Genomic DNA, 16172 nt, shown 5'->3' on the forward strand with positions numbered 1-16172 from the left:
GTGGTCCGATATGGCTTATCTTCGAATTTAAACTATGTTGGACAAAATATTACGAAGGCCAAATTTTGGACCGAAACGGCAGATCGGTTCGAGAGTTATCTTGCCCTCCAACCACTACACACGGTGTCTAGGGCTCTTTTTGCATACTCAGGAAGTATGGACTTGCCCCTTATGAAACTTGTACCGTCGTATGGGGGACAGTGAATACAAGTTGTTACAACAAAAATCAAATCGATTCGAGATCAGGACCTAATCTGAACTTATCCGAAATTTTGTGTGGGAGGTACCCGAAGGAGTGGACCGATTGTGTCCACTTGAAAAAGAACTTCGTTGGAGAATATCCACAGACTAGAAACAATGGAACTGATAAGATTCCGTGGATTCCAAACTATAGTCTTCCCTGCCTTAACAATCGGCGAACAATGGCAAATTTTGAAAAAAAAAAAAATATTGCAAACGCTATCCGAATAAAACAAACGCCACCAATGTTTCTAAAACTATTTTTGATGGTAAATATTCGCGTTTTCATCGTTAGGCCAGAAACTTTTCTAGTTCTCCTCGTATGCTCTGTTGTAAAACCTACTATTTGACAATTTTTTCAAAAAAAAAAAAGTGCTGTAGTGCAATGGACTAAAGCGCTTGAATTTCTACCGTTTTTCTTCAAGAACACACTTTCTGTGTTCTTCCTTTCTTCAACATTTCTGCCACATGACGTTATTGACTCATCTTAAGTTATGCGTACAAACGATATTAGTTTGTAACATTAGCTGTGTCTTTTTACGTGATAATTTGTAATAATTATTACGAAAAGCTACTAAATGCTGTCTTTTTACACAAAAGTTCAGTAAAAGAGAGCGAAGTGAGAGAACAATTTTGACAGTTGTTTGCTCTGAAAAAATTTTTTTCAGCAACATTTATCAAGTTCGATCAGCTGTTTATTAATCATCTGCTAATGGTCAGCTGCTCAATGTTCATCTGATTTTTGTGGAAAAATACTATAAATATTACGATTCAGCTATATTTATTGATTATTTTATTAATATATTATTTTTTATTTATTTTCCTTAAAATTGAAGAACTTTTTCATTGCTTTGGAGTTAGTTTTCTTACATACATTGGCGCCAATGCTTTTGGTTTGGTAATCAACTGTTACCTTGCTAAAGTTTACTAAATGCTTACTTTTACTTTTACTTTACTTTTTTCTCTATTTTCGTATCCTAGAGTAAAATCTCTCTTACTCTCTGAAAAGAAGTTACTGAATAATTATTACTAAAAAAGTAAAAAGACCCAACTAATATTCAATAATTACCACCATTAGAGTTAAGCGATTTGGTTTTAAGCTTCAATAACTTTATTTGAATAGATTTTCACAATAGATTTTACAGATTTTATCTTAAATAGTTTTAAATCTTGATTGACTGACATTGACTTTCATGTTCTTTCCTTTATCCTTGACATTTTCCGGTTTCCTTTAGTGTTGTGCCTTTTCGTTTTGGGTTTTTTTAGTGTTTGGAACAGCCAGTGTTACGACATATGCCAAATTTGTAAATCACTTCGTGGTTGTATTCTTCATTCGGATTTAAAATGATCGATGGGAAGTTAGGCTGAAATGAAAAGAAAAAATGGCAAAGAAGGATGGTTAAAGTCAATTGATTAGATTATTTGTTTCCCTATACTCCACCTCCGCCCCCTCCTCGGCACCAACACACATTATACCAAATGGAAAGTCTATACCATTGATACTAAGGCCAACAGCAAATCACAGTGTTTGTTAGTGCCTTAAACATTAATGCTTTCGAAGATAATGTGGTATTTTGGTTTTGGCCTACTAGGACCTTTAACATCACCCACCCCCGCCCATGACAACCATACCACAAGCAAATGACACAGGAACATAACCTTTTGTTATGTCGTTTGCCGTTCTTGTTCGTTTCTTAGGCATGCTGTTTTATGTTCTCGGTTACTGCTTGGATTTTTCCATTGATGGTGTTTTGCAAACGTTGAGCTTAAGTTTATCAACAAACAATTACAGGATTTACGCCCTGTCAGACAATAAGTCACTGTTTGACAGCTAAAATAGACTTTAACACCTTATACAGCTCAATGAAGAGAAGATACTGCTCAATCACATGAACACACACATTAACATGGATGTGTGATTCATATGTATGCGATTTTGGAAGAAAATGAGATTTTTTGTTCTATGTGGGTGGTTGTATCAATCCCAAGCAGTGGAAACCTAAGCAAAAGTTATCAGTCAGTCATCCACTCAGCTCAGTTCATTGTGAAGGTGGCGTAATAGGCTCCTGCATTGTAAACACAAAGTTTGTGCTTAAAAAAACGAGGAGCAGACATCACTGTCGGTTTGTAAACACAAACAATTTAGGCAGTAAAACAAACAGTTCAAATGACGTTGCTTGTTTTGCAAAGGTGGTATACTAATGATGGGTGAATTAAGGGGAGGGGGGATACAATATTTAGAAGGGGATCAAAGTATGGCTAAATATATCTTCTTCGTATAACGATACTTTTTTCCGGTGAACAAATCAATAACAATATAATAAGCGAAATGTTTAGTTTAGTTTAAAGAGGCTACTAACTGTGCAGTGTAGGGACATATCTAAGATTGTTTTTAAATTTTTATAACATACCCCTGCGGCTCATATAAGTATAACTTTTATCGTGTGTAAGTCCATACTGGCTGTGCTAATTTCGCTAATATTCGGTTTACATTCGGCATCGTTTCGTGATTTCACAACCGTTTCGTGATTTCGCGCGGAATTAAGCAAAATTTATATGATTTTGCATACAAAAATAAAATCATCTCATTTCGTGATTTCAGGAAAATCAACATCGAAATCACAGTACTCATTATATACAACCCTGTTTTTGCCTAAAAAAAGTACCAAAAGGTACAACACTTTTCACGTATCACAATAAACAAGGTAGATGGTGAATTGCTCAAGTAAACAATTTTAATATGAAAATTTGTAAACAATGTGAAAAAATAAAACAAGTAAAAAAGTATCAGTCGGCTTTGCCGACAGAGATATACCCACAGCCCATGTGAATTGAAACACTTTTTGGACATTTGAACTTGCCGACAATAATGCGGATTATGATTAAAGTTCAAAAGTGTTGCGAAAGAGGTACTTAAAGGAATGGACCGACATATTCCATTATCTAAGTGGATCTTATTTTTGGAGTCATATCTTTTCGATAGATATAGCGCCCACTAGTCATTTCAGTGGGTCAGCGTATAACTTTTGGGCCAGTGTGCCAGGAAGCATGGACTTGTCCACGGAAAACATAATAACGTTGTAGACAGGACCGCAACGAACAGAATCGGTATACATTTCCAAAGGATTTTCGAACAGACCCTAAACTGCACTAGGACACAAATGTTGAACTTTTGTGGGAGAGGTATCCTAAGGAGAGGACAGATATGGGCCATTTTAGATGTTTAAATAAATTTGGCCAAAATGTTAGGAGATCCAAAGTTGGGACCAAATTGGTTGACCCGTTCAACATAGTGCATACCATTTTAGTGAGATTTTCAAATGTTGGGGGAAGTACCGGAAGCTGTGCATCGGTATTGCCCATCTTCGAACTGAAACTGAAGTTTGGACAAAATATGACGAAGGCCAAATTTTGGACCAAATCGGTTGATCAGTTCGAGTGTTATCGTGTTCTCCAACCACTACATATGGTGACATAGGGGGTTTTTGCACCTTTCGGGTTGTTTTTTACCGTCGTAATTGAGGCAGCGAATACGAGACGCTTCAACAAAAATCAAAGCGATTTGGAAGCAGGTCTTAAAGTGAACTTATGCGAAATTTTGTGTGATAGGTACCGGAAGGAGTGGACAAATAGAGACCATATTCCAGCCTGATCTATATCTGGTAGATATATTTGGATGTGTAAAGTATGGAACAAATCGGCCACTCCCTTCAAGAGTTATTGTGCGCACAATTTTTCCGAACATTTTTGAACATTTGTGAGGGAGGTACCTCAAGAGTGAACCGATATCTTCGAACTTAAACTATGTTTGGACAAAATATTACGAAGACCATATTTTGGGCCGAATTGACAGATCGGTTCGAGATTTATCTGGCGCTCCAACCTCTACACATTGTATCATAGGGTTTTTTTTGCGCCTTTCAGACTATTTTCTCGGGAAGTATGGACTTGCCCCTGATGAAACTTGTACCGTCGTATGGGGGCAGTGAATACCAGTTGCTGCAACCAAAATCAAAGCGATTCGAGAGCAGGTCCTAATCTGAACTTATCCGAAATTTTGTGTGGCAGGTACGCGAAGGAGTGGACCGGTTGAGTCCATATTGGAACCATATGTAAGTCTGCTAGAAATTTCACGATGTGCAAAGTTTGGATCAAATCGGTTCCTCCCTTCAAGAGTTATGGTGCGCACACATTTTCCGAACATTTTCGAAATGTTGTGGGGTAGGTACCGAAAGGAGTGGACCGATATAGCCCATCTTCGAACTTAAACTAACCCAGCAAAATGTTCGATGCCAAAGATGCTATTCAAGAATGGGTGCAAGTGAAATGGAATGTCATTTTTTTTGGCATATTCACTCATTCTTTTTACAAGAGCGTGACCCCCAAAAGATGCAATTCATTTCCAGATCCTAAGCATGTCATCTTCACTAAATCGGTGGAATGGCATCTTTAACAATTTTTGACATGGCATCTATACCAATTCTTTGGCATGTCATCTTAATTAATTCCCTAGAATAGCATGTTCGCTAATTTTCACCAACCCTTTGGCATGAATTTTTCACGTCTTGTTCGGAAAATTCTGTATTGAAATATGATTTTCATGTCTTTTTTATTTATTCACAGTAATTTATGAAATAACTATAATTTAATTATAATTGCAGTTTGTTGTTGTAACAGTAGTTTATATGTTCACTTTTCTGCTTAGGAATGTGGCTACATATTGCAGTTTGTTAGTAGATTTGATGCTGAGCAGATCTTTTGTGTCATGAACCCTTGCCCTATAGAAATTTAGACGCAGCACCATCCCGAGCGTATTGAGCCAAAAATACTCTGCTTTGTCCTGACAGGGGACAATCCTCAGCTGAGATAAATGGTCAAAATTCTCCGAGGACCGCATGCAGACGATAGATAGTTGTTTATTGAATCTTCGACTGCATTCATGTGAATACTTCTTAAACCTGCCTGATAGGCTTGTTGATCCTGGTTCTGCTCCCATCGACCATGACAACTCAACTCTGCCGCCTAGGTGGTGAACAAAGTGGCCGTGGATTTATTGGCTGATAATTGTATATTCCTCGCGTGGAAAAGGGTGGTAAGATCAGACAAAAATGAGTTCAGCCATTCACAAATTTCATCAGGGAAGGCACCTGACACCAAGATCGTACAATCATCCGCATACGTTATAGGTTAGACAGTTCCTGCAATATCTCCTTGGACATCTTGATCCTAAATTCTACGCACGACAGGCGTCCAAACATATAAATTAATATCCAACGTTTCAAACTTGGCCGGAGCGTAGTCTGCTCGATGACCTCAAACAGCGTAAATTGCTTGACAAAAGGTTTTTCAGTTCCCATCACCAGTACAGATTTCGACATGGACTCTAACTGCAAATTACTATTTCGTGAATTTTATTTTACGAACATTTTGGAACATTTGGATCTACAAATCGACTTGTAGAGCAGGGCTCTCTAGAGCAGACAATGAAACTTTTATAATACTAAAGATTGCAGTCCGATTCTATTTTTTGCTCAATGATTGGGACTTTGGGACTTCCTAGCGTAATAAATCTTACATAGCTTTAATAAATCTTAGAAGTAAAAGAAAAAATATATACATGTGTATAACTAAAAATACAAAATTCATCTCTATTGGATCGATGGAATGGATTCAAATGCTGATGAAAAGATCGGATCTATCACGACTTCCTTTGAATGGGTTCAAATGCTGATGAAAAGATCGGATCTTTCACGACTTCATTTGAACCAATGCAAAAGATCCAGTGAAATCATGGCATCTCATGGAACCACTTCCATAAAATTTTGCTGGGGTTTGGACAAAATATTACGAAAGCCAAATTTTGGATCGAATCTGTTCATCCGTTGGAGAGTTATCATGCGCACCAGCCAGCCAGACAGACGGACGGACATTGCTCAATCGACTTCAAATTGTCTGAAACATATTTCGTCCACAGTTTGCCCGTATGAAAGTGTATATACCCCCGTTAGCATAAATACTAAGGGTATTATTACTTTGTTACAATCCCAGCAAAATGTTCGATGCCAAAGATGCCATTCAATCATGGGTGCAAGTGGTCTGGTATGTCATCTTTTTAGCATCTTCATCGATGAATTTTATATGAGCGTGGCCCCCAAAAGATGCTATTCATTTTTGGATCCAAAGCATGTCATTTACACCAATGCTTTGACATGTCATTTTCACCAATGCTTTGGCATGTCATTTCAACCAATGCTTTGGCATTTTTGACGTTATCATTACGAGGAGAGTTCTAACAACGTTGGTTGTGATTTCGAGTCTCCGACAACATCAAGCCTATTACAAATAATTAATCTTATATATTTAGAAAAATGTGTATAAATAAAAACACAAATTTAATCTCTATTGGATCGATGGAATGGATTCAACTGCTGATGAAAAGATCGGATCTTTCACGACTTCCTTTGCATGGGTTAAAATGCTGATGAAAAGATCGCATCTTTAACGACTTCCTTTGCATTGGTTCAAATGCTAATGAAAATATCAGATCTTTCACGACTTCGTTTGAACCAATGCAAAAGATGCAATGAAATCACGTCATCGCATGGGACCCCTTCCTTCAAATTTTGCTGGGTTAAATTTTGCTTGTAATGCTAATTATACCCTCGTTCCGCTTGTAACACATCGAAATATTCATCGGAGACCCTATAAAGTATATATATTCTTGGAGATAGAGCTTTATAATTTGGTATAGAAGTTTCTATTACTCCTAGGATGTTTGGTATTGCAAATGGGCTATATCGGTCCACGTTTTGATATAGCCCCATATAACGATACCACCCAATTTTCTGTATTTTGAAGGTTTTAGCCTCATTATCACACCGAAATGGGTGAAAATTTGTACTTAGTCTTCGTTCAAGGTATAAAGGTTTTCCCCAGAATTTTGTCGGTATAGGCCCACCCCTTCATAAGCCCCCATAGAACGGTACCTCCCGATTTGCGGTATTTTGAAGGTTATGTTTTAAATTTTCCACCAAAATGGCTGAAAATTGGTATTGAGTCTTCATTTGGGGTATAAAACTTACCATATGAAATTTGTCGGTATAGGTCCACGCCTTTATAAAGCCACTTTATAACGGTACCTCCGGCACCCTATATAACGGGTTGTGGCCTTAATATGCCTCCAAAATGGCTGAAATTTGGTATTAAGCCTTCTGTGGTGGTATAAAACTTTCCGCCAGAAATGTGTCAGAACTAATTTGTCGGTATTTTGAAGGTTATGGCCACAATAATCCATCGAAATGCCTGAACTTTGGTATTTAGTGAGGAATATTTATATGAAATATATAAGTAGTTAGAATATGTGGTAAAAATTTCGATCGGAGCAAAACGGATTGATTTTTTGCATTTGGAATGTAACATACAAATCTTAAACGAGTTTTTCTCAAAATACCATTTTTTTGTCGATGTCAAATCCAACTTCAAAACAAATGAACATATCTGCGTATATTTTTGTGGGCTTACATCAAAAACTTGTCTCTAAACGAGGGAATTTTTTGATTAACCTTTTTTTTTGTTCTGGGGTATTAAGCAGGAGATGTTAAATTTAAACGAAATTAAGTTGTGTTTTTTTAACAATACAATATTCAAAAATATTTAGATTTAACTATTATTCTTCAGTTTTTAAACCCAGTCCTGTAAAACAATTTGTTCCATATGCCGCCACATTGTTCTTAACTTCGTCGGTGTCATGCTTAAGTGTTCCATACGCCATTTGACCGTTTTGAGATAAACGCATTTAAATGTTTTGCGTCACAACTGCGTGAAGATGGCTAAAGAAAATATTTATATTTTTGACTTGAATTATTAATAAACGTATAACATATTACATCTTTGTGTTTATTTCAGCTTTAGTCCATATTTTGTTGTAATTCAATTGTTTGAATAACAACAAAATATTTTAAAGTGGATATGAAATTGATTAGTTGCGGGCGAAGGGTAGGGAATACTATAGTTTCAGTTGTCACCAAACTACTTCATCAGTTCCCTTTTTTTTTTCGCCGACTCTGTATCGATAAACAGGTCAATAAAGCCATCTAGCAAATTAAATAAAATGAGAAATTTGCTGTATGGCCCTAAAGCTGTTTACCCTACAATTTGAGTCGAACTAAAGAATTTCATATCCACCACTGTTTTTATGTCGTCTTTGCTTCGCAAAGAATACGAACATAGGAGTGGTGCTTCAATAAGCGGGGGTAAAAACAACAAGAAAGTTGTTTTTGCATTACGCATTGGTCAACGAGACAGAGTCGGCGAAAAAGGGAACTGATGAAGTTGTTTGGTGACAACTGAAACTATAGTATTCCCTACCCTTCGCCCGCAACTAATCAATTTCATATCCACTTTAAAATATTTTGTTGTTATTCAAACAATTGAATTACAACAAAATATGGACTAAAGCTGAAATAAACACAAAGATGTAAAATTCTGCAGTCCAACAATAAAAAACGCCAACAGGTATAACATATTTTCAAAAATATAGAGGAATATGTATTGGAATAAAAAAGTTATAGAGAAATAGAGTTTTTGTCGATTTTTTCCATATCCACCAAATTTTGGACCGAATTGACAGATCCGTCCAAAAGTTAACTTGCGCTCCAACCACTATACTTGGTGTAATAGGGTTTTTTTTGCAACTTTTCTCAGGAAGTATGGACTTGCCCCTGATGACACCTGTACCGTCGTAAGGTGGCAGTGAATGCAAGTTGTTGCAACAAAAATCAAAACGATTCGAGAGCAGGTCCTAAACTGAACCGACGATTGAGTCCATATTGGAACCACATTTATGTCCGGTACAAATTTCACGATGTGCAAAGTATGGATCAAATCGGTTACTTCCTTCTAGAGTTATCGTGCGCACAAATTTTTCGAACATTTCCGAACTTTTGTTAGGAAGGTACCGGAAGGAATGGACTGATGTAAACCATCTTCGAACTTAAACTTAGTTTGGATAAGATATTACAAAGGCCAAATTTTGGACCGAATCGGTTGATCCGTTCGAGAGTTATTGTGCGCTCCAGCCAGCCAGATATACAGACAGACGGACATGGCTAAATCAACTCCAAATTTTCTGAAACAGAATGCGTTCAAACATACTTGGGGTATAAAAACATTATTTGTATGAGGTACATTTTGCCCGGATGAAAGGTATATACCCTCGTTAGCATAAATGCTGAGGGTATAAAAAGTTTAAGCTTTCGTGTCGAAGCGTGGATATCTCGGAAACTAGAGCAGATAGGAGAAAGCCGATCAAATATTCAAAAAGAACATATACTGGAAAACCCTAGAAAACATCTGTGTCTCAGAAAGTCAATAAAGGTGTATGGGACACTTAAGCATGACACCGACGACTTGACAAAATTGGGCAATTTTGTGTTGCAAACGCCATGATTTTTGGCGAGGAACTATTAGTTTTTGTACCTTTTTGTTCCATAAGCCACACGACATTGATATGAAAGAAAAAAGTTTAAAGTGGTTTTGTTCCATTCGCCAGGCATTTTGGACATGGAACAAAAAGACAAGATTTTTTGCGTCACATATCGGATATGGAACATATTGACATCTGAATATCTCAAAAGCTATAGAAGATGGAAGAAAATCTATTAAAAAATCTGAAAAACCTATTAAGGTTCCTATATCTCAAAATGTCAGAAATGGCGCTTGGAACACTTAAGCATGGCACCGACGAAATGTATCCTCTAAAATTGAAGACACTGGTCCACGTTTAGGTACAGCCACCATGTAAATGTATTATTCGATTGCAGGTACTTTGACGTTTTTATCTAGATTTTCGGGCAAAATTGGCTGTATGTTTGTACTTATGGTTTCCAATGGTTAAAAACTTCTCCACAAAAAATTGTGAACATGGATCCACGTTTTGGTATAGCCTCCATAGAACTATACCTCAGTATTTTCCGTATTTGTAGGGTGTTAGCCTCGTTATTCTACCGAAATGGCTGAAATTGGTATTATCCAGATATTTGCCCATGGAGGTCCACATTTTGGAATAGCCCCCATAGAACTCTAACTACCGATTTTCGGTTTTTAAAGTTTTCAGGCCCATTATCCCACCGAATTGGCTGAAATTAACAATTTAGTCTTCGTTTGGCTACAAAACTTTTCTCCAGCCCCCATAGAACGAAAGTTTCCGATTTTGGGAATTTTTAAGGTTTGAAGTGCTGTAGCCGATCGAAATAGCCGATATATGGTATGTAGTCTTTGTTACGGGTGCCACCGTGGTGCAATGGTATGCACACCCGCCTTGCACGCTAAAGGTCGTGGGTTCGATTCCCAGGCCAGGCAACATCAAATTTTCAATGGTAGCAAATTACCCCTCAGTGATGTTGGCGACATTTCCTGAGTATTTCAGCACTGTAAAACTTCTCTACAAGTGGTGTCTTATGACACGCCGTTCGGACTCGGCAATAAACAGTAGGGTGCACTCATTGATATGAGAGAAGTCTCCCTTGTCCCATCAGGGATGTTTGTGGAACAATTATTATTGTTATGGGTAAAAATGGTTTCCACCTTTAGGGTCTTAGCCTCATTATCCAATCGAAATAACTGAAATTTGGTATAAAGTCTTTGATATTTGTAAAAGTAATGTTTGCAAGGAATGGTCGGTATATGTCTACAGTTTGATATTTAGTCATCATACACACAATCTGTGTGACCGCTACTTATAACTTAGTAATGAATAAAATATTTGGCTTCACCTTTAAAACTTTAACTTTCAGATTTAAAACCTGGTTAGAGCCGGTTCTACTGAATTACTGCAAAGTGGGTTTCGTTTGAAAGCTTGTGGAAATACCTAACATATGACGTTGTTATTTTAACCGGTCCGCCTCATGATGTTCTTACGCGGTTTACTTCTTCACATGGGTAATTTGACACTTATATCACGATATCTCAAGAATGGTGACTTCTATTGAAAAGTCATAAAGAAAATTCTTGTAGACAATTTTTAAGCCTACAACTTTTACTTTAGTTTTAGTTATTTTTGAGAAAAATAAAAAAAAAAAACACTGAATAAGCCCTCCAAAATCGGCTTTTGACCCCGAATAACTTTGTTTGCACGTGTGGGATCAATGGGGACTTTTAGGGCGTTACTTCTAATGGCAAACCCTAACTTTCCTTTGCATGTGTGGGCTCGATGGGGACTTTTAGGACGTTACTTCTAATGGCAAACACTAGCTTTCCACCAAAATTCAACTTTGTGGGAGTTTTGCTATTTCCCCTTATACGCATGTCTATTTTGACTGGAGTATTAGGGCACCATCTTTAACCGCTGTCGATCTTTTCACGTACATCCACCAGTCCCAATCTTTCTCAAAAAGCAAAATTGTAACAATCTATGCACCACCCTCGTTTTTTCTTCCTTTCATTTAGTGTTATTCTCTTTTTGCCTATCATGAAACCTTTTCTTTAGCCATTTTGCTGTTTGACTACCAAGTTAAGATACTCATTTGGCTAAATGGTCTCTACAGTATGGAGGAAGGATGATTCTGAGGAGTTTGTTTACTTCGTACTTTGTTATTTCCAACTCTATACATGCAACACTACATTGCTCTGTAGGTAGGTGTAGGCAGAAAAATCTAAGTTTTAAGGGCTGTGGTTGCTTCTTGATTGTGCTTGTTAGTGCTCTTTTATATTTGGCAGTTAGCGTGCCTGACGCCTTCCTGCCTGCATTCATGCTTGGTCATTTTTATGGAGTGTAGGCATGGAGACAGGCAGATGTTATTCGAAACTTACATGATTGACAGCATCGGGATATTTCTGAGTCTCTAGGCAAAAGGCTCCATGTTTAGTGTATTGAGCACCATGCTTGCCATATATGGGGGTCTGTAAAGAGAAGCAAAGGAGAAAGAATTAAATATTTAATTGCTGTTTGAAACAATGTTTTAGTTTTTTTTTCAATAACTACTTTTTGGAATTATCGAATTGATTCGTATTAAATATGAAAATGCCAAAATGTCAGAAATGTTGCGGTTAATGTTATATCCTCTTGGGATCAATGAATTATAAATTTTTCTCTTTTATAATTGGAAAGTGATTAGGAAAAGTTGTTCGGTGCACAGATTTTATTGTCAGTTTAAGTTGTAAGACAATAACATTGAGTGCTTTGGCGTAACCAATTTCAATGGACCATTAAATGGTTTCATAGTTTTGATTTGTGTTTATTGCGGTTCATGTGAATGTTGTATAGTAAAAACTGTAAATCATTGATTTATGAGCGAAATAATTTTTAATGGGAAATTAAAATAGAACTTTTTACTACATTTAGAGAAATTATTACGCAATCCTCTAAGTGCGTAAGGAGGGTATATATAATTTGATATGGTAAATATGTTTTTACATGGTTATAAAGGTCAATATCCCCATCACAAGCGAGGAAACCATAAATTTTTGTGTATATGAATTGGGCCATTTCTACTCACTATTGTCTTATAGTCCCTGAAAAAATATTCTTCAAAAAATCTACGCTGTCTTATAGTCCCTGAAAAAATATTCTTCAAAAAATCTACGCTGTCTTATAGTCCCTGAAAAAATATTCTTGAAAAAAACCACGCTGTCTTATAGTGCCTGAAAAAATATTCTTGAAAAAAAAACCACGCTGTCTTATAGTCCCTGAAAACATATTCTTGAAAAAACCACGCTGTCAGATAGTCCCAGAAAAAATATTCTTGAAAAATAAACACGCTGTCAGATAGTCCCAGAAAAAATATTCTTGAAAAAAAACCACGCTGTCCGATAGTCCCAGAAAAAATATTCTTTAAAAAATCCACGCTGTCTTATAGTCCCAGAAAAAATGTTCTTGAAAAAAACCACGCTGTCTTATAGTCCCAGAAAAAATATTCTTTAAAAAATCCACGCTGTCTTATTGTCCCAGAAAAAAATATTCTTGAAAAAAAACACGCTGTCTTATAGTCCCTAAAAAATATTCTTTAAAAAATCCACGCTGTCTTATAGTCCCTGAAAAAATATTCTTTAAAAAATCCACGTTGTCTTATGGTCCCTGAAAAAATATTCTTTAAAAAATCCACGTTGTCTTATGGTCCCTGAAAAAATATTCTTTAAAAATCCACGTTGTCTTATGGTCCCTGAAAAAATATTCTTTAAAAAATCTACGCTGTCTTATGGTCCCGGAAAAAATATTCTTTAAAAAATCCACGCTGTCTTATGGTCCCTGAAAAAATATTCTTTAAAAAATCCACGCTGTCTTATGGTCCCTGAAAAAATATTCTTTAAAAAATCCACGCTGTCTTATGGTCCCTGAAAAAAATATTCTTTAAAAAATCCACGCTGTCTTACGGTCCCTGAAAATAATATTCTTTAAAAAATCCACGCTGTCTTATGGTCCCTGAAAAAATATTCTTTAAAAAATCCACGCTGTCTTATGGTCCCTGAAAAAATATTCTTTAAAAAATCCACGCTGTCTTACGGTCCCTGAAAAAAATATTCTTTAAAAAATCCACGCTGTCTTACGGTCCGTGAAAAAATATTCTTTAAAAAATCCTCGCTGTCTTATAGTCCCTGAAAAAATATTCTTTAAAAAATCCACGCTGTCTTATGGTCCCTGAAAAAATATTCTTTAAAAAATCCACGCTGTCTTATGGTCCCTGAAAAAATGTTCTTTAAAAAATCCACGCTGTCTTACGGTCCGTGAAAAAATATTCTTTAAAAAATCCACGTTGTCTTATAGTCCCTGAAAAAATATTCTTTAAAAAATCCACGCTGTCTTATGGTCCCTGAAAAAATATTCTTTAAAAAATCCACGCTGTCTTATGGTCCCTGAAAAAATATTCTTTAAAAAATCCACGCTGTCTTATGGTCCCTGAAAAAATATTCTTTAAAAAATCCACGCTGTCTTATGGTCCCTGAAAAAATATTCTTTAAAAAATCCACGCTGTCTTATAGTCCCTAAAAAAATATTCTTCAAAAAATCCACGCCGTCTTATAGTCCCTGAAAAAATATTCTTTAAAAAATCCACGCTGTCTTATAGTCCCTAAAAAAATATTCTTTAAAAAATCCACGCTGTCTTATAGTCCCTGAAAAAATATTCTTTAAAAAATCCACGCTGTCTTATGGTCCCTGAAAAAATATTCTTTAAAAAATTCACGCTGTCTTATGGTCCCTAAAAAAATATTCTTTAAAAAATCCACGCTGTCTTATGGTCCCTGAAAAAATATTCTTTAAAAAATCCACGCTGTCTTATAGTCCCTGAAAAAATATTCTTTAAAAAATCCACGCTGTCTTATGGTCCCTGAAAAAATATTCTTTAAAAAATCCACGATGTCTTATGGTCCCTGAAAAAATATTCTTTAAAAAATCCACGCTGTCTTATGGTCCCTGAAGAAATATTCTTTAAAAAATCCACGCTTTCTTTTAATCCCTGAAAAATGTGCTTTAAAAAAAATCCACGCTTTCTTTTAATCCCTGAAAAAATATTCTTAAAAAAAAATCCACGCTGTCTTATAGTCCCTAAAAAATATTCTTTAAAAAATCCACGCTTTCTTATAGTCCCTGAAAAAAATATTCTTTAACAACCCAGGCTTTCTTATAGTCCCTGAACAAATATTCTTTAAAAAATCCACGCTGTCTTATAGTCCCTGAACAAATATTCTTTAAAAAATCCACGCTGTCTTATAGTCCCTCAGAAAATATTCTTTAAAAAATCCACGCTGTCTTATAGTCCCTCAGAAAATATTCTTTAAAAAATCCACGCTGTCCTATAGTCCCTAAAAAAATATTCTTTAAAAAATCCACACTTTCTTTTAATCCACGCTTTCTTTTAATCCCTTATAGTCCCTAAAAAATATTCTTTAAAAAATCCACGCTTTCTTATAGTCCCTGAAAAAAATATTCTTTAAAAACCCAGGCTTTCCTATAGTCCCTGAACAAATATTCTTTAAAAAATCCACGCTGTCTTATAGTCCCTCAGAAAATATTCTTTAAAAAATCCACGCTGTCTTATAGTCCCTCAGAAAATATTCTTTAAAAAATCCACGCTGTCTTATAGTCCCTCAGAAAATATTCTTTAAAAAATCCACGCTGTCTTATAGTCCCAGAAAAAATATTCTTGAAAAAAAAACCACGCTGTCTTATAGTCCCAGAAAAAATATTCTTTAAAAAATCCACGCTGTCTTATAGTCCCAGAAAAAATATTCTTTAAAAAATCCACGCTGTCTTATAGTCCCAGAAAAAATATTCTTTAAAAAATCCACGCTGTCTTATAGTCCCAGAAAAAATATTCTTGAAAAAACCACGCTGTCTTATAGTCCCTAAAAAATATTCTTGAAAAAATCCACGCTGTCTTATAGTCCCTAAAAAATATTCTTTAAAAAATCCACGCTGTCTTATAGTCCCTGAAAAAATATTCTTAAAAAAATCCACGCTGTCTTATAGACCCTGAAAAAAATATTCTTTTAAAAATCCACGCTGTCTTATAGTCCCTAAAAAATATTCTTTAAAAAATCCACGCTGTCTTATAGTCCCTGAAAAAATATTCTTTAAAAAATCCACGCTGTCTTATAGTCCCTGAAAAAATATTCTTTAAAAAATCCACGCTGTCTTATAGTCCCTGTAAAAATGTTCTTTAAAAAATCCACGCTGTCTTATAGTCCCTGAAAAAATATTTTTGAAAAAAACCACGCTGTCTTATAATCCCTGAAAAAATATTCTTTAAAAAATCCACGCTGTCATAAAATACATGAAAATATTCTTGAGAAATCCGCGCTGTCCTGTAGTACTGGAAAAATATTCTTTAAAAAATCCACTGTTTCTTATGGTCCATCAAAAATATTCTTTAAAAACTCCACGCTGTTTGACGGTCCTCAAAAAATATTCTTTAAAAAATCCACGTTATCTTAGGGTT

The 16172-nt window shown here is 35.7% G+C and overlaps 1 protein-coding gene across 1 annotated transcript in view; it reads right to left on the reverse strand.

Annotated features, from left to right (window-relative positions):
• Positions 1-1333: 1333 nt before the first annotated feature.
• Positions 1334-16172, reverse strand: part of LOC141398769 (galactose mutarotase) — a 106208-nt gene continuing 91369 nt past the window's right edge. The window contains exons 6-7 of the mRNA XM_073976420.1: positions 12049-12138; positions 1334-1604 (exon numbers count right to left, since the gene is read on the reverse strand). Of these exons, the coding sequence (XP_073832521.1) occupies positions 1503-1604; positions 12049-12138 (192 nt within the window). The 3' untranslated portion in view covers positions 1334-1502. The remainder of the gene's footprint in view (positions 1605-12048; positions 12139-16172) is intronic.

This window comes from Musca autumnalis, unplaced genomic scaffold (assembly GCF_047663935.1).
Source record: "Musca autumnalis isolate F117 unplaced genomic scaffold, ASM4766393v1 scaffold_3, whole genome shotgun sequence".
NCBI lineage: Eukaryota > Metazoa > Arthropoda > Insecta > Diptera > Muscidae > Musca > Musca autumnalis.